This window comes from Phascolarctos cinereus, unplaced genomic scaffold, assembly GCF_003287225.1.
Source record: "Phascolarctos cinereus isolate Bilbo 61053 unplaced genomic scaffold, phaCin_HiC Scaffold_9;HRSCAF=440, whole genome shotgun sequence".
Lineage (NCBI taxonomy): Eukaryota > Metazoa > Chordata > Mammalia > Diprotodontia > Phascolarctidae > Phascolarctos > Phascolarctos cinereus.
In genome coordinates this window covers 6,447,743-6,473,088 of record NW_027556402.1, presented here as the reverse complement: position 1 = coordinate 6,473,088, position 25,346 = coordinate 6,447,743, and the positions used below count along the sequence as shown (strand labels likewise).

At 44.0% G+C, this 25,346-nt stretch overlaps 1 protein-coding gene across 5 annotated transcripts in view; it reads right to left on the bottom strand.

Moving 5' to 3' along the window:
* Window positions 1–6,332: 6,332 nt before the first annotated feature.
* Window positions 6,333–25,346, bottom strand: part of MYOZ2 (myozenin 2) — a 56,011-nt gene continuing 36,997 nt past the window's right edge. For all 5 annotated transcript variants that reach the window (XM_078148631.1, XM_021008314.2, XM_021008313.2 and 2 more), the window contains 3 exons: window positions 23,053–23,182; window positions 14,497–14,680; window positions 6,333–6,741 (listed from right to left, as the gene is read on the bottom strand). In XM_078148631.1, the coding sequence (XP_078004757.1) occupies window positions 6,507–6,741; window positions 14,497–14,680; window positions 23,053–23,182 (549 nt within the window). In that variant the 3' untranslated portion in view covers window positions 6,333–6,506. The remainder of the gene's footprint in view (window positions 6,742–14,496; window positions 14,681–23,052; window positions 23,183–25,346) is intronic.

Below are 25,346 nucleotides of genomic sequence, written 5' to 3'. Positions count from 1 at the left end.
GCTGTAAGAAGTGATGCGCTGGCTGGCTTTAGAAGAACACAGGAAGACATAAGATAATGAAGAGTGAAATGAACAGAGTCAATAGAACATTGTATACAGTAAGAGCAGTATTGTTCAAAGAATAACTGTGAAGGACTAAGCTATTCTGAGTATTACAAATACTCAAATCAGCTACAAAGGACCTATGAAGGAAGATGCTATCCACCTCCAGAGAAAGAAATGATAAATAGAAGTACTCATAGTATGGTTTTAGGGGTGTGTGTGTGTGTGTGTGTGTGTGTGTGTGTGTGCATGTGTGTGTGTGTGTGTGTGTGTGTGTGTGAGAGAGAGAGAGAGAGAGAGAGAGAGAGAGAGAGAGAGAGAGAGAGAAGTGGTAGCCTTCTGTAGTGTGAGGTAGGGAGGGAGAAAAGGAGGGGAGGAGACAATTCAGAACTTAAAATGTAACCATAAATAAATAAAAATAATTTTAAAAAGTGAAACAGTAGATTCTAAAATGTTTAATTAATATATATATTTTTAAAATATCAAGATACATTTTATTCTAGTCCTTTTTCATATCTGATTCAAATTACAGTTGGCAGAGCAATGCACATGGAAACTGCTACAGGGCTGTGTGCCTTGGAGGGATGGGGGCTTTGGAGGAGCCATTGTGAGGTAAAGCCAAAAGACATCCACAGTGTAATTCACATGGGCCAGGACAGGAAGACTTCATCAGTCCGCTTTAGAAAATAATTCTGAAAACTGAATAAAAGTCCTGTAACAGGTACAAAAGACTGTCACGGGCTGGTTTACACTTTGACAACAGTTGTTAACTGGATAACTAAAGAAATGATGCAGGCGTTTGAACCCAGTGCTATTATTAGGCTCACAGAATTAGACCCAAAAGGTTTATAAAATCGGAATTAAACCGTTACAACTACAATGTCAAAGTCAGGAGAGGAAAAAAAAATTTCCTCTGTATTCAAGGATTATAGAACCATAGAATGCAGCCTTTAGAAAAAAAGGGAAAGAAAAAGAAAGAAATGGATAAGTACACTGGACTAAATATAAGATACAACATGCAGGATGTTTTCCTGAATTTATCTAAAATTCCAAAAAAATATTATGAAATAGTTTACTAGGAAAAAAAGCATTCCCTAAGGCATCGCCCTGCACCAACATTGTACACGTAGAGGCAGAAACAGAACGTGATACCTCTTCAGACTACTGATCTAGGATGCTCTATCTCTAAACCAGTGTATGGAAAAAACCAGACACAACTTGAACTTCTCTCAGTTTAAAAATTCTCTTTAACCCTCAACCAGATTAATGTTTAAGGAAGAAACTCTTGATACTGAATTATGATATCTCACAGCTACCACTGGAGGAGAAGGCCACTCCTAACTCCCTGCCCGCCTTCCACTCCTCTTGACCCAGGAGAAAACTTTCAGGGTCTCTCATTGATTTGCTGCTGTTCCCTGCGTGTGGGCATTTGCTGCCATGCCACAAAGAGGGTTTCCTGGGAACGTTCAGGTGTGGCTTACTGGTAGTGTGCATGTGTCTGTCACCCAAGTACTGTCTGCAGGAGGGGAGTTTAGCTACAAAGGGTAGAGGCATTGTAGGGGGATAGCAGAGAGGGAAGGATCAAATGAGGATTGTTTTCAGGATGGGGAAGACACGGGTGTGTTTGTCAGCAATAAGAAATGAGCTGGTAGAGAGGGAGAGACTGAAAATAAGTGAAAGAATGGGGAGGACAGACGGAGGAATGTGCTGGAGGAGACCAAACGGGATTGCTTGAACAAGTAGAGAGGTTAGCTTTGGTGAGCAGTCAGGCCACTGCATTATGTGAAACAGAGGTGAAGAAGGAGAGGGTGGCACAAGGCCCCTGAATGATGGGGGATGAGGAGGAGGGGAGAAGAGGGATTTCACAACTGGTCTCAATTTTTTTTCTGTGAAATAAAAGGCAAGCTTTTTAGCTGAGTGGGAGGAGGGGAAACCATGGGAAGTTTGAGGAGGGATAAGAAGGTTTGGAATAATTGCTGTGGAGAGTGAGCTAGTGAGTGATAAGGGAGGCATACTATGCCTTGCAGCAGTGAGGGCCCAATTGAGGTTATGTAACATAAATTTGTAGTGGAACCAGTCAGAAAGGTTGCATGATTTTTTTCACCTTCACTCAGCTGCACGCGTGTGAAGATGGTGATGGTGGGAGTGACCCAAGGCTGAGGTTTGGTTGGGCATAATTGGTGATATGATAAATGGGGCTAGAAATTCAATAGAGGAGGTTATTGTAAAGTTGTATTGGTTCACCAAGGAGTTAAGATAAGGAGAAGAGGAGAGAGTAGCTAGTACAGAGGAGATGGCCTGGGAGAGAATTGAGGAGTCAAGGCATCAAAGGTGAGGATGAAGAGTAGGGTTATCTAAGGGAGAGGGAAAGGTAAAAAGTCAATAGATTATAGTGAGAGAAGGGAATTTCAAAATTCTTGAACAAAGAGGTGATTAATTTGTGAGTGATGGCAAGATCTAGGGTATGGCCATTTTTGTGTGCTGCTAAAGCAGGCTGAAGGAATAATTCATGGGAAGAGAGTAGGTTGAAGAGCTGAGTGGTTAGGGTACTTGAGGGTGAATCAATACATGTGTTGGAGTTTCCTAGTATGAGGGCAGGAGTTAGGGAGAAGAGAAAAATTGTAAGTCAGACATCAAACTCACTGAGGAAAGTCTATAGACCTGGGGGTCTACCAGGATTTTGAATTGATGGTGGATATGAATATCATGAACTTCAAAGGAAGAGAGACTACTGAGTGATGGAGGAAGGAGGAGAACCTGGAAGTGGCAATGGGGAACAAGGAGTATTCCAACTCCCCTGCCTTAACCAGAGAGCCAAGCAGAATGAGTGAAGCTACAGCCAGTACTAGAAAGGGTGGCCAGGGAAGCTGGAGAAGGGCAGGTTTTAGCAAGACTTCGTAGATGGAAAGAAGAGGAGAGGAAAAGATTTAAGAAGAAGGAAAGATTGTTGTCTAAGGAACAGGCATTTTAGAGGGCACCGTGGAAGGGTTGGGTGGAGTTAGGATGAAACTTTGGAGTGGTAGGTTGAGGCAGATGGGGATGAGCAATCAGGTGATAAGAGATGTGGAGTGGGGTTTGGAAGACAATCTATGGGATTTCAGAGTCACTGGGATGTGAAGGGCATGACCAGACATGAGAAGGTCCATCAAGTACAGGATTGGTGTAGCCGGAGTGAAGGGCCCTTCTTTACACAATACTCCAGTTGGGAGATTAACTGGCAACAGGAGGTGGAAGATGCCTTGTTCTATTACAAATGAAAGCGGTTGCTTTGGGCCAGATGGAAAACACCAGGCCTGGACCTAAGCAGCTTTCCTCAGGGCACTCATGTGCCCCAGCACACCTGTGCTATGAGGTCTTCTCACCTGAGGAGGCTGGCTAGGAGGCAGCAGCAGGAAGGGACAGACTCCTACACCAATGGAAGATGCCTGGGGGGAACCTTAGCAGTCATTTGGTCTTAGCTCTGGAGTTTATAGATGAAGATAGGAGGCCCACCGAGGTTAAATGACTGGTTCAAGGTCATACAATAGCAGGGCCAAAACTTGAGCCTAGAACCTCTGACCCCAGATCCAGAACCCTTTCTGCTCATTACACCATGATGATGTTGCTGTTGACACCTAGAAGCTTTTGTTTTCATCTTTATTTACTCAGTGGTTATCAAAGAAGGAGAAAAAAAAGTGCCTTCAACTAGTTGAAGGGGCAATATGTGGAAGAGGGATTAGATTTGCTCTGTCTGGCCCTCCCGAGGTACAGCTACTCCTACCAAGTGGGCAGAGGGGGTAAAGAGGACAATTTGGATTAAAAATAAGAAAAAATCTCCTCCAAAAGTGGACAGTGGATAGAGCGCCAAGCCTGGAGATAGGAAGACCTGAGTCCAAATTTGGCCTCAGACATTTAACAGCTGTGTGACCCTGGGCAAGTCAATTCATCCTGTTTGCTTCAGTTTCCTCATCTGTCAAATGAGCTGCAGAAGGAAATGGCAAACCACTCTAGTATCTCTGCCAAGAAAACCGCACAGGGGGTCATGAAGAGTCCACCATGATTGAAACAACCAAAAATAACAAACGTGTTGTGTCCCGCTGCACTGGGGTAGGAAGATTTGAAGCAAAGCCTTGACCATGTGCTGGGTACATCGTGGAGAGGTTCCTGGTTCATATGTAGTTGGGACTGAGATGTTCTTTAAGGTCACTTGCAATTCCAAGCTTCCAGGATCCTGCCCCTGGGGTCAGAGATGGGGTGGGTAAGAAGCTGGCAGTGAGGGAGGGGAACTGGGGTAGATTGAGAACCTTCCTGTCTCCCTCTCCCTAGAGTCTCCTACTGGAGATGTATGTGTCTCAGACTCTGTCAATTCCTGGAAGAATTTTTAGAACCTCTTCCTGTCAATCCCAGTACTGAGGAGCTGGAGGAGACCAGGAGCCCTCTAGGCTAACTCACCCATCAGTAGAATCCCTACTATAAACACACCCAACAAGAGGGTGTCCAGCTTCTGCTTGAAGACCTTCCGGGCAGTCTCCGCCTCTCAAGAAAACCCATTTACTTTGGGCTCTTTCTACATGTTAGGTAGTTTTCTCCTGATATGAAGCCTAAATTGGCATCTGAGACTTCCACCCATTGTTCCAAGCCTAATCGCTCTTCCACATAACAGCCTCTCAAATATTTGTAGGCAGCTATTAAGTCAATCCCTCTTCCCCCCCACCCACCCCAGGTTTTTTCCCCAGGGTAAACATGCCCAGTTTCTCAACAGGGAACATCCATGTTCATGTCCTCATTCGACAAGGACTTCACCATCCTGCTTGCCCACCTCTGGACGCTCTACAACTTACAAACATTTTCTTAAACTCTGGCATCCAGAAGTGAACCAAATGCTCCTTCTGAGGTCTGGTGAGGGTAGGCTATGGAGGGAGTGTCACCTCCCTGTTTTCAGATGCTTTCCCTCATTTAATGCAGCCTAAGATCCCATTCACTTTGGGGGTTACCTCATCACACTGCTGACTCATATCATGATTACAATCCATTTAAACCCTCAGAACTCTTTCAGAATAAACATCCTCTCATCACGCTTCATGCATCTTGTACTAGTGAGGCAGATTTTTTTTACCCAATCACAAACCTTAATCTCCATTGAATTTGATCATACTATACACAGATCCTTTGGGATCTCAGTTCTTTCATCCACTGGGTTAGCTATCCTTCCCAGCACAAATGTGTTGAGCCTGTCATCTGTGCTTTCACCCAAGTCATTGATTAAAATGTTCAACAGGACAGGGCCAAACATGAATCCCTGAGTTGCTCCATTAGAGGTTGCCTGGGAAAAGGTGGGCTCTTAGGTCCAGTGATTTCTCATATCCAACCTTCAGGAAGGTTTACCTGATAAGGACGGACTAAGGAGCCTTTCCAGACCTTCCTTAGGCTATCCCTAGTACAGATTTGCTCAGGCCTAGAGATCCTTGTCTCCATTCCCCCACCCCCCCTACTCCCTCAAGTCTCCGTATTTCCTGGGGAAAATACCAACTTGCATCATCAAGACTGAAGTCATTACACAATTTCTTCTATTCACCATAATGACAGAGATTTTTTAGCCTTTTTTTAAAAAGAAAAACAAAAGAAAAAAATCTGTTTGAGGGGGTTTATAGCTTGACCCTAAGCATTTAGCTAAAATTTTTACAGCCTATTATCTATCACCTCTTAATAGCTTGACAAAGCCTATTCAACCTACCTTCCTTAGTCTCAAAGACAATTCCACATTCATATTCACTTCCCCTTCCGTCTGGCACCAGCCTCCCATCTATTTAACCAGTTTGTCCCACCCACCAACTCTATCGATTTGCTTAGTCCTCCAATTGCTCCATTCATCTTTTCTTAATTTGCTTCATCTTGCCAAGATTTTCTCCTGAACCTACCTGAGTCTGCTCCTCCAGCTTCTACTCCCTAATGCCTCTTCTATCCTCCTGAATCCTTTCATTAACTCCTTAAATAGCCCTGATCCTACACTTCTTTCCACCCAGAAGTAGAATTTAGACAAGTGTCTGGATTACCTTCAAGTTTTCTTCAATGTCTTCCAGATTTCTTTTCCCCTAAGTCAATACCTGACCTACTTCACTGGTCCGAACTCCTCCAAGCTACCTACATGAACTTCTCTTTATTTCTTTTCTCACCCTTCCACAGAAGTGTTAAGTCAAAATGTATTCATTTATACATATAGGATTGTGCTAATTAAAGACTGAATTCTGTTTATATCTGGTCCAGGTACAAGAAATATGAATGAAAACACACGAGATGAGCAACTTTGCTGATCGGGTTCTTAATGACTTTATTAATATTCTATGAGTAAATGAAACAAAATTTGGAATATTGCAGTTTAAATGGTTACCAATTAGATTCTAAGGCAAACAAGGAGCATCTGTGGTTAAGCATCCTGGTAAGACGGTGAGTTGTGGGGGATGGAGCATTAGAGCTTTTGCTTCTTCTTACAGGTCATCTGTTTCTGGCACCGTATTCTCCTCTACTGGCACTGGAGTGATCACTATGGGAACATTCTCTGATATCCACCCTTTTGGAGTTCTGTTGAAGGACCGCCGGCTGGAAAGAGGGTTGGCAAAAGCCATGAACCTGGGATCTGTTAGCAGGAGCAGGTCAAAATCGGGAACTTTGAATCTGACCATTTTAGAAGCTTTCTCAAACCCTCCAAATGGTGTGGCAACTCTGTGCAGAGAGTAGAGAGAAATACAGAAAAGTTTGATTACTTCTGATGTAGAAAGGACCTAAACTGAAAAGGACCTCAGACGCCATAGATCAACCTCTTCACTTTACAGATGGGAAAACCGAGGCCCAGGGAGATGAGGTGATTTGGCCAAAGCCACAGAAAGCTGTGATTCAAAGGAAACTTGAATGTGGTGCCATAACCAAAGGCCAATGGACCCACGATCTTTGCTGTTTCCCGAAGTCCCCAGGAAAAATCCTGGTTTTAGGTTTCACGTGAGACAAATATTCTCCTGTTATATGTGGGTGAAATACATGAATTTGTCCAGTTTTTTTTTTGCTTCATTTAATGGTTATTAGCTTGTCTTGGATTCCAATTGAACACTGGCTCCCCTGCCTCTGACACTTACCACCTGTGAGACTTTAGCCAAATTACTTTCTCTCCTGGGACCTCAGTTTCCCCATCTGTAAAAGAAGAAGGCTGGTCTGATGACCTCTGAGGTCTCTTCTGGGTCCAGATCTACCATGTTTGTTTATTGGTTTTGTTTTGTTTCCAAATGCCTTCAAATGTCATTGTTAATTGTGAGCACTTACTTGTCCTGTCTATCATTCTTTAGCAAAGTCAATTATTTGAGCTCTGTCCTTGACTCATCATAATCAACCCAAGATAACAAGGTTTGAAGAGAATGCTGGTTTGTTCAGCGGCATGTGGCATTTTCTAGACCACTTGGAAAGTTAAGCAGCCAATATCTGCCCATGTCCTTGTCTTATCATCACCGCTGACCCCACAATGAAAGGTCAGGCTTTTGAGCATCCCCTTTAAGGCAGCCAAAAGGGCTACAGCCATAAGAATTCACCTACTGATCATGTGCCTCAAACCCTTATGAGATTCCATATCTCACAGGATTGTGGATCTAAACTTGGACAGGGTCTCAGGACCATCTTGTCCAGCATGTTCATTTTACAGATTAAGAAACTGAGTCCTGAGGATGTTAAGTGACTTGCCTAAAGTCCCACAGATAACCAACAGAGGTGAGATGTGAACCCAGGTCCTTGGACTTCCTCTGACTTCAACAGACTTTAAGTCCCTGCTCTGTGCAAAGTGCTGGGCTGGCTGCTACAGATCTAAAGACCCTGCCCTCAGAGAGCTTCTGTGTTGACTGGTTTTACTCCATGGTCCAAGTTTTACCACCCTGCTCTGGATGAGGGACTCTGGCTATGGATTCAAGCTGACTGATTTCAGTCCTGAGGGAACCTCACCCCAGTTACTGATGTTTGCTTGCTAGGGGACCTTGGCTAAGCCATTTTGGCTTTTGGACAGTGTTTTCTACTCTATAAAATTAGGATAATTGTGACACTATCTGCTTCACAGGGCCATTGAGAAGAAAGCATTTTGTAAACTTGAAAGCCCTTTTAAAAATGTGGGAGCTAACTGCTTGAGTAGGATTTAGATACATGATGGAGAAGAGGGAAGGCATTCCAGGTAGATGAACCTGCAGGGGCAAAGGAAGGGAGGAAAGAATGACTGCCATGTGTTTGTGACAAGACAAGGGGATTATCAGCCCTGGTAGAGGACCCTCCATAAGCAGTGAAAAGGCCCTACTTTCTTTGTCAAAACGAGCTCTAAGGATGCAGGATGTAAGCTGGAAGCCCAATTCTCTCATATCACACATAGGGAAACTGAAATCTCCAAAATAGGCTTTTTGCCTCCCCTTCTCTAAACCACCATATACACAGAAGCCAAAGTAGTTTTCTTAAGGCGCAGACCTGACCAAAACATACTGTGCCACTCATAGACTCCAGAAGCCACCACACCCAACTGCTTCCCTTAACAGAAGAAGCTAGGGTCCAGAGGGGAAGTGACCTGCCCAAGGTCACACAGCTAGGATATGACAGCGGCAGGACTTGACCTCAAACATTCCTGGCTCTGAGCTCAGAAATCTTTCCAAGTCCCACTTCCAGTCACCATGTTTATCACTCATCATGTTCGAGGTGGTAGAGGATGGGAGCAGAGAAAGAAATGGCAAACCCCTCCAGTGTCTTTGCCAAGAAAACCCCAAAATGGCGTCACAAAGAGTCGGACATGACAGAAACAACCACAACAAGAGGATGGGAGAGAACAGTCACTGACTGCAACCAGCTCTTTGTCTCCATTAAAAAATGTTCCCATTCATGACATTCTTCTAGGCCAAAGCGATTTAACCTGGGGTCCAAAGATTCTCACTGGAACCCTAACCCCCAAGGGGTCTGTGGCTAAATTTTAGGGAGTCTGTGGACTTGGATAGTAAAAAAATTACATATTTCTTTTCACTCACCTAAGTGGAATTTAGCATTTTCTTCTATTATAAGTGTAGGCAAAAAACAGGATTCTGAGAAAGGCCTTGCCAGACTGCCAAAGAGATCTGGGCCATGAAAAATGGTTAACAAGTTTTGCTTTAGATAGACTGTTGTTGTGGTAAATAACATGGAGCCTCAGATCCGGATGGGGGTTGGATTTCTCGGTATAGGAGACCCCAGGTAAGGAAACTCCCTTCATCAGTGTGGCATCACCTCTTCTGCAATTTCTAGGCTTAGAGATTTGCCCAGAGCATAGAGAGGGTAAAATGATTCAGTCAGGATGGTGCAGCCAGTGTGCATTTTGCAAAGGTAGACCTTCAGGGACTTCCAAATATAGGATGGACTTCAAGTGTATCAGAGAAAGAGCTTACACAAACATTCACACACATGTGTATGCTTCTCTTGGCCTATCGGTGCTCAGACGTGCCAACATTAAAGAATTTGAGAGAGAGAAAGCATTTCTTTCAATCTCCCAAGCACTGTACCGACTCAAGCACCATCTTCCCCATGGAGACTTCCCCTACTGCTCGCCAAGCCAGAAGTGATTTCTGACATCAGCCCTGAGCTCTGGGCCCTGGAAATCTCTTAGGGCTTGAACACCCACTCTCAGATCACAGTTATTTGTAGCATAGTTACATCCAGGTCTTATCCCAGCATGACAGAAGAGACCATATTGCCTTCTGCTCTATTTTATTCACTTAAATACAGTACAACAGTGAGAGAATATGGCTCTTGGGGATGACAGCAGACTACTTTTAGGGATGATACTAGAGGTACAGTCTCCTGTCACCTAACAGGGCAAGCTAAGGCAGGGTGAGCACTTGTTTAGAAATAACCTGGAACCTAGAATAACCTTTTGCTTAAGGTGAGAATTTAACTCAATGATCTCTGCAACCTTGGTTCTCAAAGGCGTCTCTCCCAGAGCCCACAGATACTGTGACTGTCTTTAACCCTACTGGTGCCTCTGAAGCCGCAGTCCTGAGCACCTGATTCTACCACCCATGGGACACATTCAATCCAGAGAGTCCCCACCTCCAGAGGCCATGTTTGTATGTTGTCAAACAGCTGGTCAGTGCAGGGAAACAAACCAGTCCAGCCAGTTCCATGCCGCAGCAATGAAACTAGAGCTCATTTCTCACCTTTCATTGAGTACTGTTTGATGAGTAATACAGATCAGTCTCTTTACTACTGAAAATGCAATGCAGACTTTGATTGAGAGTTCTCTCTTTAGGAACTCGATGTGGAAGGACCATAGAGATTACCTCGTGCAACCCTGTCATTTTGAGGGTGAGGCAATGCCCCCCCCCACCCCGAGAGCCCGAAGGTTCTTTTTATTATATTCACAGTTCTCAATCTTTTTAGTCTTAGGACCCCTTTAGGCTCTGTTGTTGTTGTTGTTATTGTTGAGGTAATGGGGTTAAGAGACTTGCCTAGGGTCACATAGTTAGTAGGTGTCTGAGGCTGGATTTGAACTCAGGCTGGTGCTCTATCCACTGTGCCACCTAGCTGCCCTGACCCTCTTATCTCTTAAAAATTATTGAAGCCCCTCCAACAAGCTTTTGTATATATGGGTTATATCCATCAACATTTGCTGTTTTAGAAATGAAAACTGATACATTTTAAAAGATATTTATTAATTCTTTAAAAAGTAATAAGCCCATTACAAGTTAACATAAATGACATTTTTTTAATGAAAAATAACTATTTACCAAAACAAAAAAAAATAGTGAGAAGAGTAGCATTTTCTTCCATATTTGTCTGCCAATATCGATTTTGTCTGGCTTAATAGAAGACAGCTGGACTCGTAGCTGCTTTGGCATTCAATTTGTTGGGACGTTGTTTTGGTTGAAACTCAAGGTGTCCCAAAAGTCTTAGTGTGGTAGTAAGCTACCAAATTAAAGGGGGGGAGGGGAATACCTGTGACATACAAAAAAGTATATGCACCCTGCATATGAAGACAATCTGGCCTCACACAGAGATAGAGTTGGAAAAGGGAGGAGAATTTGAAAAGGTAAATGTCATCCTTGCAGTATCATGAAAATCGTTTTGACCTCTTGGAACCCCATCTCCAAAGGGTTTTGGGGACCCCCAGGGGTCCATATACTATATTTTGAAAACAACTACTCTATACCATGACTACTTTTTTAGAAACTTGACAAGTTTCTGTGATAATTGTCTTTTGTAATGGTGGGAATGGAATATTTCTGTCTTTTAGCAGAATTCGATCCATGGATCTAATTGGTCATAACACACACATACATGCATGTATATACATATATGTATACATATACATGTGTATACACATATGTATACACACATTTTACATATATATATATATATATATATATACATGTACACATTTTTTTTATCTTTGTTTTACTAGATTCACTCAAAAGGGAAGAAATATTTAATCCCTCCTCCTGACCCCTGCAATGAGGCCCGTGGGCTTATTTTTTTTCATTTAGCAATCTTTGCTTCATCATTCCCATCACCCTCCTGGGGCTGTTATTTTCCCATCTCTCAAATGAGAAAATATTTCCCCCACTGAGTCAATGAGATTGCTATGGGAAGGTAGGGTTTAGGTCAATACCAACTCTGCTGCCAGACTTCTTTTCTTGCTGTTTCCTAACAGGTTATGTTGATGTGCTTGGACTGGCTTCCCCTTTGTTGGAAGTCATCATTGTTTTTACTGCCCAGAACTGGGCAGAGGCTTGGCAGCAAACACATGTGTGATACACACTGTAACAGGGACAGAATGAGACAGCTTGTGGGGCTGGGTGAGGTTTCACCAAACAGATATGAGCTGCACCCAAAGTTTATATGACTAAAATTTCCACCAAAGGCCTTGGTCACAAGCACTTTTTGCTCCCTGGTTTAACAGCTCTACCCCTGACTCCTTGCAGTAAACATCCTTGGAGTTGACTTCATTAGACTGAGTTTTAGACTCTGGTGGGATTTGAGGGATGGGAGGGGACCTGCAGTCCCCTATGTGAACCTGGGCCCGGCCATCCCCTCTCTTGGTTTCCATTTCCTCATCTGTAAAATGTGAGCCTTGGACCCTATCGGGGGTTCTTAGCCTTTTTTGTGTCATGGACCCCCCTTGGACAATTTGGGGAGGTCTACAAAGACCCTTTCTCAGAATCACAATTTGAAAATGCATAAAATGAAATATATAGAATTACAAAGAAGTCAATTCTATTGGAATATAGTTATCAAAATATATTTTTTTTTAAAAAAAAAGGTCCTGGACCCCGTGGTAAGAATTCCTGAGCTGGGTGATGTCTAAATTTCCCCTTTGAAGCCGAAACCTTATGAGATAAGGTTTCACTCAGATAAGCAAGTGCCAAATGATTTCTTGTTAAATGCATTTAACTGATATTTGAGCACTTTAATCTGTGATGATTGGAAGTGCTGGGGAGCCTATTTGGGTCCGCATTGTACACTTTATACCAAGATAAGTGCCAAATGGGTGCATGACCTAGAAACAAAAGGTCAGAATACCAACAAATTAGGGAAACGTGGGGAAAAAAAAAACCTTGCCTATCAGATCTATGGATAGGAGACAAGTTCATGACCAAACCAGGGATTATTGAGAGGCTAACAGAAGATAAAAGGCATCATTTTGTTGCATAAAGTTAATAAGTTCTAGTGCACACAAATCAAATGAGATGATACGTATAAAGTGCTTTGTAAGTCTTGAAGCACTGTTTAAGCATTAGCTGTTATTATTATTAATTATCCTATGGCTTTATTTTTGCCAGTATTCTCTTTTCCTTGTTTGTCTGCCCATTAATCGGACATGTTTCTCCTCTTCTGAAAAAAAGACTGTCCATTTTCCCCATAATAGTTAGTAATATCAGATCCAGAATTTAAATCTAGGTGTCCTAAATCCAAGTTAAGTGGTGATGCATGACAAGCCTCAGGAGACCTCTGGCCTTTCCTTCCACCCAGAGGCTGCTCCTTCCTACACATGCTGTCTCCCCCCAAGACTTCCTGAGATCAGGATCTGTCTTATTTCTCTATTTGTGTCCCCAGGTATTGGCACATAGTAAATGTGTAGTAAATGACCAGAGCATTCCGATGAGAGCTGAAGTCAGATGGCACCCGTAGGAGGGGCAGTTTCAGGGCTCTTCAAGGGGCCCTTCAGAAAGCTAGCCCATGCCCAGAGAGGACCTGATGAGGACTCCACGAGGTGAAAGAGGCCTTCCAGAAGCCGGAGGCTGGGAGCTGCCTATTAGTTGCCTGGGCCCTAAGCCAGGGTCCACTCTCCCTTGCAATCTGTAGGTACCTGTGGGAGAATGTGCCCCAGATTCTTGGAGCAAGGATTTGTGCCAGATGTTCTTCTTACTGCCTTTACAAAGACTAAAAGCTAATTGTCTGGCTGACTAATTGATATCAACTCATAACCACAGAGGGAAACACAGTGGTCAAGGCTTGTCAGCTCGTGTAGTATGGCTGCCACACACATATACCTGACACAACCTCTCAGAATTCTCCCTAGAATCTGTTTTTTTTTTTTTTTGCGTTTTGGTGAGGCAGTTGGGGTTAAGTGACTTGCCCAGGGTCACACAGCTAGTGAGTGTCATGTGTCTGAGGCTGGATTTGAACTCAGGTCCTCCTGACTCCAAGGCCAGAGCTTATCCACTGTGCTACCTAGCTGCCCCTATCCCTAGAACCTTGAGGGGACAAATAGCCAGGGGACAAATGACAATACTGAGGGAAAACTAATCCAAATAGCCTTTTGGAGACCCAGTCTGCCAACATGTATTGGGTTTCAGAGAGAGAGAAAGCTCAAAGCCTATGCTACATTGCCATTTTATTCCATTTTATATGAAAGAAAATCCATCAGTCACTAAATGTCTATTATAACTAATGTAAGATCAGGAGCCATTAGAGGAGAGGTGTGGCTCTCGGTAAAGGGAGAGGAGACATATCTGAGTCCCACTGAGGTATCAGAGAAGGAAGAGCAGACATAGATTCCAATTGGAAGTCCCAAATGCAGTGAAAGCAAGTGGAAATCCCTTCTCAACTGCAAGTTTCCATTACTTGATACAGGAAGAATGAATGCAAAGCACGCCCCTAGAGTCTGTGAGGCACAAGTGAGCCCTGCCCAGGAAGGTGGGGGCTGTACTAGCTGTGGGTCTCTGCCCACTAAACCTCCCGCCACAAGGGAGACCTTTCTTACCTACAGTACCATTCAATCGAGCCAGGATTGTGCCTTAGAGGCAGAGCCCCAGAATCCGAATGTGCTTCTGCCTGTCACCTTTCCTGTCCAGATTACCTGTGGGAACACCCCTAAAAGGCAAACACTCCCCCATTCAATGGGATGCTCAAAAATGTTTTCCTGTTGAGTGTTCTGTTCTCTGCACTTTGATGTGAAAAATGGATATTCCACATAGGTGGTCTCAACAGGCGTATTACCTGTTAAAGCTTCGGAAGTCTGGGAGTTCTGCCTTTTCTTCAGGCTTAAAGAGCTTGGGGTAGAAAGCTTCCAACAGCTCCGGCTCATTGCTGATGGCCTGCTCCCAAGGAGACTGGTAGTACTTAGGGACAGCTGTGGTGTTGAATCTCTCAGGAGGAATTTCCTTCAGTGGGCCAGAGTATCCTTTGGAAAAACAGAATGAGAAAAAGCAAACACAGAATATCTGGGGGTTGCTAGGCAACAATGAACATTTTATGGTGTTATTTTTAAGGTGCTAGAATAAACTTGTGAAATACACATCCTGTTTATGATTCTCCATGAAAACTGTAATCCAAAGTGGTATAATTTTAAAAAAAAATTAGACTCCTGGATTTTATTTAAAAGAATGATTAATTTTCTTAACATACAAGCTTGAAAAATTATCATTCCAAGCCGAAAAATTCCTTACCCATCGGTTATAATAACATATTTGTACTATGCAAGAGAAGAAATTGTATTAATTTCAATTTAATTTTGATTAGGCACCATTTTTCTAACTTAGCTTATTTTTGATTTTTTAGATTGGAAAAGCTCCCTAAAGATTGGCTACTCTTCTTGCCCCTTGCCCAGAGAGGCAGTATCGTGTGTTGGGTGGAGGGCTAACCATGGGATCAGGGCCTCTAGGTCAGGGGTGGGGAACCTCAAGGCCACATGTGGCCCTCTAGGTCCTCAAGTGCGGCCCTTTGACTGAATCCAAACTATTTGTTCTGTGACATTTGGATTAGGTCAAGGGCTACACTTGAGGACCTAGATGGCCATGGTGGCCTCGAGGCCAATGGTTGCCACCCCTGAGCTAGGTTCAAGTCCTGCCTTTGATACCTATGAGCTGGGTGACCATGGACAAAACTTCCCAGTACCCAAGGAAACTCTAAGACACAGATGAGGAGGAAATTTGCAACACACGAGATTGTTTCCATACCAGGAGCATCCCACATTGAAGTAGTCACCCAAAATCCATCTCCTATTCTATCATTCCCCGTTTCTCTTATTCCTACAAAAAAGTTCTAGCCTCTGGCTTCTTCCTCACACTCTCTCTTGACCTCCTCTTCCCTTTCGGTAAGGGCCAAACCAGAAACAATTGCTATTTACATTCATTCTGAGCCCATCGGGGCCCACAGCCCTCCCTCACTTAAGTCCAGTTCACTTGCAAGTCACGGCATCACCTCCCTGAGGTCATGGTCCTCTTTGAGAATGAAGGACAAACAGCAAAATGAAGGACTTTGCCTTGCAGAATGGTCTTTCTGACCCCTGCCTGCTCCAACATTCTATGGCTGTAGACTAGGCCTTTGAAAATGGGATGGCATTCTGGGGTTTGTGGTTCAAAGGGATGAGACTTCCCCATGAGTGTTTTGGAGTATCATAATCTTTAAGCCAGAAAGGGGACCTGAGTCTTGCCTGGGAGTTTAAAAAAAGAGCCCTACAGCCTGACAGAGAACAGACAGAGAGGAAGGAGCTGTGGTAACAACAGCTGTGGGGAGCCGCCCTAGCCTGGCCCTGCTTAGACCTTAAGAAGCCAGAGATGGAAAGAATGCATGACATAGGCACAAGCAAAAGGAAAAACTGAAAAGACAGCTGAGCCTGGAAGAGGAGGCCGAGATCAAGGTGGGCCACTGTGCCCTGCAGACATCTCAGAACAGAGCACTTGGACTGAAGTCAGATGCCCTTCTTCAAGGACTGAGGGACGTTCCAAAAGAAAGTGCTTTCCCCAGCTTCTCCTCCCTTCTCTATTATTGGGCATTGGACTATACTCTGCTTACTTTTATTATTATTTTTTTCCCCGCTGAGAGTTTACCATAGCCTGATTTTTTCCAAAATGTATAGAAGTCAGAGATTGTGACTGCTGTGATTGTATTAATAACTTTGTGTCTGATATAAATGCCATGAGATAGAAAATCAATTCTATTGCCCACCCCCCAAGCAAATTGGTGTAACTGGGTGTGTCCAATTAAATCTCCAAGCCCCTTGTCTTTCCGTGATAAGGAAGGGGGGAGGGTAGATTTGGAGAATCTTGGGTAAGATTCAGCTCTGCCCCTCCCAGAAGGGATGGGGGAATAGAAAATGCTTTCAAGTACTTTCCACAGCCCTACCTAGCAGTATTCCAGTAATATGATCCAAGGAGGTCTGACGTCCTTCACACAATAACCTTTCCTTTTCCACAAATCTCATCGGTCCCCTGCTCCGAAACTTTAAGATGCTCTCAGTTGCTTCTAACTTCAAGTGCCGACTCTCTGGCATGCTCCTGTACCGAATGGAAGTGTCCCTTTAAGAGTTTGTGGCTGGCATTCACAAATCAATTGTAAAAGAAGTTCAAAAATGTGCACTAGTGGAGTGAGCTGTCAGTCTACGACATTGTTCTGGACTGTTGGGTGTGAGAGGGATGGTGTGGTGGGAAGGTAACAGCGCTGGATTTGAGATCCTAAGGCCCAAGTTACAGTCCTGGCTTAGATCCTGGTTCTCTGACTTGTCACCTGTGAGATCTCAGGCCTTGGTGCAGTGTGTATTAAGCTTTACACGTAGTAGGCCCTTCATAAAGTCTTGTTCCCATCCATCCACCTTCTTCCTATGAAATGAGGGATTGGATTAGATGACCCTTCACGTTCTAAATCTATGACAACCTCATTCTGGGATTTTGGGCTTGTTTTCAGATGAGCACTTATCCCAAGTCCCAAAAGAACACGGGAGAGAGGGCAGGGAAGGGAAGGGGATAAGCATTTATTAAGTACCTACTATGTGCCACTTTAAAAATGTTATTTCTTGCAAAGTGAAATGAGCAGAACCAGGAGAACATTGGACGCGGTAACAGCAACACCACATGATGGCCAGCTGGGAATGACAGCTATTCTCAGAGATACGGTCATCCAAGACAATTCCAAAGGACTCACAATGGAAAGAGCTGATGGAGTCTGAATGCAGATCGGACCGTACTTTTTTAAACTTTTTTTTTTCTTATTTTTGTGTGTATGTGTGTGTTTTCTTTTACAACGTGACTAATATGGAAATATATTTTGTATAACTGCACACGTATTTGTTATCGTTCAGTCATTTTTCAGTCATGTCTGATGTCATGACTCCATTTGGGGTTTTCTTGGCAAAGATACTGGAGTGGTTTGCCATTTCCTTCTCCAGATCTCTTTAGGGATGAGGGATGAGGAAACAGAGGCAAACAGGATTAAGTGACTTGCCTAGGGTCACACAGCTAGTAAATGTCTGAGGCCGGATTTAAATTCAGGAAGATGAGGCTTCCTTACTCCAGGCCCAGCGCTCCATCCGCTGCATCCCTTAGCTACACAGGTATAACCTATATCAAATTGCTTGCCTTTTCAATGAGCCGTGCAGGGAAGGAGGGAGATTATTTGGAACTTAACATTTAAAAAAACAGATGTTGAAAAATTCACATGTAATTTAAAAAATAAAATATTTAAGATTTTTAAAAATTAAAATAATTTTAAAAAGCTCAAGCAACAACCTGTCACAACAACTCTGGCAAATAGGTGCTATTATTGTTCCTTTTTACAGTTGAGAAACAGAGGCAGAAGCGACTACATGACTCGCCCACAGTCACACAGCTAGTAAGAGCCTGAGGCTGCATTTGAACTCAGGTCCTCCTGACTCCAGGCTCAGGACTCTCTATTCTGTTTCACCTAGCTTTCTTGGAGGGCCAGAGGATTGGGGTTCAGATCCTACTTTTAATGCCCACTTATTGTGCACAAGCTGCTTAATGGGTCTGAGGTTCCTTAGTAAAATGAGGATATTGGCCTGTCCTTTTCAGTTCTAGATCTTTGAGCCATGGTCTGAATCATCCCCCTCCCCCCAACTTCAGTCTGCATTTGAGTTTGAACCCCACTGATTGCTGCTCCCTTCACCGGGTCACTTCTTTCTTTTTCTGACTGCTGGCCTTGACATTTCTACATCATCCTAGTAGCAAAGATGTCCTGGAGTCAGCTCTGACCAGCTTGGATGGATTGTTAAATTTCTGGTGTGAGATTTACACCTGAGAAATCAGCAAATGCTACAAATGGAGGCTTGATTCATTGTTTTTTTGATCATCTAGACTTAAAGTGATGGAGAAAATTGTTAATAATCCACATTAAACTTAAGTGTGTCATGCATACACCCCTCCCCCCAGCTGGTTCTTAAACATTTACTCCCTGTGTTACTAGTAACTGGGGTGTTTGTGCCCTCACCTTGCCAGGGCCAGGCAGAGCCAATTCTGTTGAAGTCATGCTAATTCTCGCACCCACTGGCCTGCATTCCACAGAATTACCATCCTTTCTTGGGGCTCCCATTGTTCTCTGCTCAGTTTTGTAAAATTACTAACTATTCTTCCTACATGATGTGTTCAGGAGAGCAGTAACTACTCAACTATTCATCATGCTAAGAATATTCACAATACTTTCCTGCCTACACACCTTTGCTCATGTGATTCCCTCTATCTGAAAATCTTTCTGCCTGTCACAGTCCTGCTCATGCATAAAGGCCGACTCAAAACTCACCTGCTCCATGAAGCCTTCTTTCACCCTCCCAGTCAGAACTACCTTTACATCATTTCTTTTATTGTGACAGTTATCCCAGCTCATACTAATTGAACCCCCTGCCCAATGAGGAATTCCTTGTGTGTGCCTTACTCATGTCTGCACCTTCTACCCAGCACCAAGTTGGGAACTTGACATATATACTTTGGCTTCACTCTCAAGTATAGGCTATACCTCTAAGACAAGATCTGGAAAGAATAAATATATATAGACACACAGGGAAAAACAATTATGTAAAATTATGGATGAAAGAGATATTTTTAATTCACAGGATACTCTCCACTAACCAATGCCCATCTCCTTTTCCAACACTCCTAAATTACAAGATCACAGACCTAGAAGGCCTTGGGGCCCAGGGATTCCGTGAACTCCTTGGGGGTTCATTATATTGGCCAGAGGAGTTTGTGCTAAAAATTCTTTGATGACGCTTGGAGCAGTGAATAATTAATTGTAAAGCATCATACAGGACAGTTAGGTGGTGAGATAGAATGCCAGCCCTGGAGTCAGGAGGACCTGATTTCAAATCCGCCTCATACATTTAGTAGCTTTGTGACCCTGGGCAAGTCACTTAACCCTGTCTGCCTCAGTTTCCTCATCTGTAAAGTGAACCAGAAAAGGAAACGGCTAACCACTTCAGTATCTCTGCCAAGAAAACCCCAAAGGGGATCACAAAGAGCCAGAAATTACTGAACAACAATTCCAATATCTTACGTGGAAAGGCCAAATCTGATGGTCTTTTCCAGGCTGCATCCTCTGCCGCATTTCACACTGTTGATTACCCTCTGCTCCCGAACACTCATTTTCATGTTGTTTTACCTGATAACAAGGTTTGGGATGCCCCACTGCCTGTGCCTGGTCTCCCCACTCCACCCTTTGGTCTAGATCATAGGGTGTGTATTGACACATAACGTCTGTGTGAACCTAAGCACGTTACTTCTCCTTGAAGGACCCTGGGCCACTCGAAGACCAGAAATTTGTGAAGGAGGCAGAAAGCCCCATGGGTAGAGGGAATTTCCCTGAGTGAGTACTCCCTGTACTCCCAAAATCCCAGGTCCAATCCCTTATCCCCATCCTTAGACATAGGTAATAACCTTTTCTGTTGCGTTTGTGGCTGTTCATTTTCTCTTTTTGGGTGGAGGACAGATTGAGGCAGTGGTTTGGTGCAAAGGTTGCTGGGTCTAGGCACCAAGAAGACCCAAGTTCAACTCCCACACCACATCCTTCCTGGCTGTGTGACCCTGAGCGGGACGCTAAGCTCCTCAGAGTCTGTCTTCTCCCCCGGAAGCTCCCACACCATACCAATCCCCACCGAGGCTCTCCTCTCCCCCTTTCCCCACGGGAACTTTAGACTCCGCCCCTGGAACCGCCCTTGGCTCTAATCAGTCGATCATGCATGCTACGTCTGCTCGGTCTAGCTCATGTGTTTGCCTTTCTCTTGTATTAGATCGGCAGTCCCTCGAGGGAAGGGTCTGTTGGCCTCTAGACCTCTTGGAATCTCCCTGTGTCCGGCACTGCTCGGACCTGTGCTGACTGCTCATTGACTGCTCGCTTACAGCTGACGGCTCCAAGTCTGAAAGCTGCTTTATGTCCGTCATCTCGTCACGAGTTCATGGCGGTTCTTGGATGTAGAATTAACCCTATTTCAGAGAGGTAGATGGCCATAGAGAGATAAAGCATTTATTGTGCTTGTTGGCTATTGTTTCTCCTTCATTCTCAAAGAGGACCATGACACCAGGGAGGTGATGCCATGGATTGAAGGGAGGCAGGGCTGTGCAAAGTCACCAGCCTCACTTTCTCCTCTGGAGCCATCTGGGTCTGGTGGCCAGATATAGATCAGGATGACTGGAGAGGGCCCAGGGTGCAGTGGGAGACCTTGGCCTCTTTAAGCTAAGGTCTTTAACAGGCCTCAATTTGAAAGCATTTAGTAGACCCTTACTGTGTACCAGGCACTATGCTAAGTACTGAGGAGACAATATAAAGAAACAAGGCAGTCCCTGCCTATCAGAAGCTGAAGACAACACATCAGAAGGGAGCTGAAAAGGGGATGCAATATGGCCTTCCTAGATGCTGTGGAGGCTTGGATGCCCACAGGATAAGGCCAGAGTTGATTGATTAGAGCCAAGGGTGGTTCCAGGGGCGGAGTCTAAAGTTCTCATGGGGAAAGGGTGGAGAGGAGAGCCTCGGTGGGGATTGTTATGGTGTGGAAGTTTCCGGGGGAGAAGACAGACTCTGAGGAGCTTAGCGTCCCGCTCAGGGTCACACAGCCAGGAAGGATGTGGTGTGGGATTTGAACTTGGGTCTTCTTGGTGCCTAGATCCAGCAACCTTTCCACTAAACCACACTGCCTTAATCTGTCCTCCACCCAAAAAGAGAAAATGAAAAGTCATAAATGCAACAGAAAAGGCATGACAAAGAAATTGGGTGTAAATCTGGAGTTCAGTGTATTTGGGAAGGAAGGCCACAGGAAGTCAAGAATAGACTTGATTCCACTCCCACGTTGTCCAGTTTTGGGTGGCGAGAACTTGGGACTTAGAGAAAACTCTTTATCTTCAGTGCTTCCCTTCTGCCCTCCCTCCCACCTCCCTCCCTTCCTTTTCTCCTTCCATCTTTCATCTTAAAAGGTATCTTTTTAATGCAACTTGGCCTGTTCCAATGCCTGTGCGGCTTCACTCTATCTTGGCTCTCTTGGACCACTTGTTCCATGTCTATGGCCCTTTCCTTGTTTTTAAGAACAATGAACAGCATGGGAGAGAGCCTTGGACTTGGGGTCAGGAAGACCTGGGATCAAATTCCTTCTCAGACACTTAGCATCCGTATGAAGGAACATGGACAAATCACTCGCTTCAGGTGGTCTTTCCTTAGTAGCAAGTGATGGGGACTCCTTGAAGGCAGAGATTTTATTTATTTTATTTTTTTTTAGGCAATTGGGGTTAAGTGACTCGCCTTAGGGTCACACAGTTAGAAAGTGTCAAGTGTTTGGTTTGAACTCAGGTCCTCCTGACTTCAGGGCCAGTGCTCTATCCACTTAGCCACCTAGCTGCCCCTAAGGCAGGGACATTTTTTGGTGACTTTGTTTCCCCAGTTGCCTTGCATAGGGAAGGCACTTAGTAAATGAGTTAGATTGGGATTTCAATAGGGTAAAAGCCTTCAGATTTCAGATTTCACTAACATTTCCAATTAATGTCCATTCATAGAGCATGGGTTTGCTTTTCGTTTTATTTCATACCCAAGCGTGCATTCCCATGGGGATAGTATATTTGTGTTTATGAGTCCTCCCCAGGATTCAGGAGAGCGGTTGAGAATATGTGAAGTGATTCAGGTATTAGAGTGGACAAAGTACTGAACTCGGAGTCAGGAAGACCTGAGTTCAAGTCTAGCCTCAGACACTTATTACTTGTGTGACCCAAGGCACATTACTTAATTTCTTAGCTTCAGTTTCCTCATTTGTAAAACAGTTGTTTCTCAGTCATGTCTGATGCTTCATGACTCCATTTGGAGTTTTCTTGGTAGAGATGCTGAAGTTGTTTGCCATTTTCTTCTCCAGCTCATTTTACAGATGAGGAAACTGAGGCAAACAAGGTTAAGTGACTGGCCCAGGGTCACACAGTTAGTACATGTCTGAGGCCAGAGCCGAACTCAGGAAGATGAGTCTTCCTGGCTTCAGGGTGGGCTCTCTACCCACTGTTACACCCGGCCTCCCCAAATCAAATGAGATGATACTTGAAAAACACTTTCGCAAGCCTTAGAGCACAATGTAAAAGCTATCTCTTATTACATAAAGGATGTATCAATGTGAATACTGACTGAATTTTTTTAAAAGTACGATGCCGGAATCTAGAGAGAATTGGCCCCAATAACCCATGTCTGGATTGGGCTTACAGTTTAAAATGCTGCTAAAAGGGAAAGATCTGATGGGAAAGCCCCCCAGTTTAGCAAGAAGAATACAGGCTCCCCGCACCTTTCTTGTAGGTGACAGCTCTTTACCTGGTGCGATGTTTTCTGGGTTGGGTGGGCTCCGGGGGTCCGGCGTGTTAGGAGGGGTCAGCGGGCCACGCTGGGAGCCCCCTTCCATGCTGCTGCCATCCAGAGTTCCATTCTGCATGGCGATCCTGTACTGCATGGGAGCAAAAGGAAACCGCTGAACCCTTATCAATATCAGACCCATTGAGAGAGGACATCATCTGCCCATCAATTGGGGAACGGTTGAGCAAGTTGTGGTATATGAATGTAATGGAATACTATTGTGCTATAAGAAATGATGAACAGGCTGACTTCAGAAAATCCTGGAAAGACCTATATGGTCTGATGCTGAGTGAAGTGAGCAGAACCAAGAGGGCTTTGTACACAATAGCAGCCACGTTATGTGATGACTAATATGTTAAACTGAACCTTTCTCAGCATTACAAGGATCTAAGACATCTCCAGAGGCCTCAGGATGGAAAATGCTGTCCACATCCAAAGAAAGAACTATGGAAGTCGAATCGCTGTCACTTATTTTTACCTTCCGTTGAGTTTTGTTTCCTCTTTCTGATGGTTCCTCCTATTGGTTTTAATTTTTACTTACAACTTCGCTAATGTGAAAATATGTTTAATAGGAATGTAAATGTAAAGCCTATATCAGATTGTGTGCTGTCTTGGGGAGGGTGGGGGAGAGGAAGGGGGAAAAGAATTTGTAACTCAAAAGCATATGGAAGTGATTGTTGATAAATCAATAAATTAATAAAATTGGGGGGAAAAAAGAGAGAGGCATCATTGCTGACACAGGACACTTACTCCACCTGTCTTTACAGTTGTGGTTTGGCTCTTCTGAATTTTGTGGGATGTTGATAATTCACCATAATAATCATGGCTGACATTTATATATCACTTTAAGGTTTGCAAAGCACTTCACAAATATTATCTCATTTGATCCTCACAACAGCCCTAAGAGGTAGGTGTTGTTATTATCCCCATCTTATAGATAAGGAAGCTGGGGCAGACAGAAGTTAAGTAACTCGCCCTGTGTCATGGTGACCAGTGGCTGAGGCTAGATTTGAACACAGGTCTTCCTTACTCCAGGCCCAAACCTATAGCCACTGCCCCACCTGGCTGTGGTCAATGAGTATATTTGAGGGTTTTTATTGTGCATCCATGGATTAACCGGCAACTAGCCTATGTGTTTTTGTGCTCATATGTGTTCTGGGTTAACGTTTTTATGCCTTTTTTGTGGGCAAGTTATCATTGGTAATATGTTTCAGTGTATTCATGCCCAGGCAGCTAAATCACTGGATTAATCACTGGGCTTGGAATCAGGAAGACTCATCTTCCTGAGTTCAAATCTAGCCTCAGACACTTACTAGCAGCTGTGTGACCCTGGGAAAGTCACTTAACCCTATTTGCTTTGGTTTTCTCATTTGTAAAAATGAGCTGAAGAAGGAAATGGTGAACCATTCCAGCATCTTTGCCAAGAAAACCCCAAATGGGGTCAAGAACAGCCAACAGCTACCAACTAGGACTGCACAGCCCCAGGGCAGGAGCTCTGAAGCTGATCGGCTCAGTTCCTCCAGGGCATGGTCTCAGGACTGTGGTTTGAAGAGTATGGCATGAAGATGGGGGTGGGGTGGGAAGGACATGGGGCAGGTCAAACATGATCAGAGGGCTGGGGCTGACTAGATATATCCTAAATTCTAGCATTCCATAGACCTTAATAACTGATTTGTTCACCTTCCAGGAAAGACTTTCTAAAGCCATTTTCATTACATTTAAGGCAGACTATATGACCAATACTGGGGGGCATTCATTTACTCTCCTTCTCACCAGGCAATGCTGAAACCAGTGTCACCTGAGACTCCAATCAAGCTGCCAACCTTGATGCCTTAAAATAGCCACAGCAGCCTACTCAAGGGTGGGCCATTTCCTGGGGATTAATGACAGGCTGGAGCATCTACTCTTTCCAGTTAGTCATTAGTTGACAGGAAACACCAAGTACCCCAGTGGTTATTGTTTAAATACACAGTCATGCCTTATGGTGGCCAAGCAGTGCCTTATTTTAGTTATGAGATGCAACCTAAATTATAGCCTTCTTTCCATTGGTCTGTGACTCCCTACAACGAAGGTAAGAAAGGCAAACAAAAACAAGGACCTTCTTTATTTCAGCTGAACCGAATCTAAACAAAGCACCTTTACTGGCACATTATGAATATATATGTTTATTTGCATTTGTTGTTGTTCAGTTGTTTTAGTTGTGCCCAACCCTTCATGAACCCATCTGAGGTTTTCTTGGCAAAGATACTGGATTG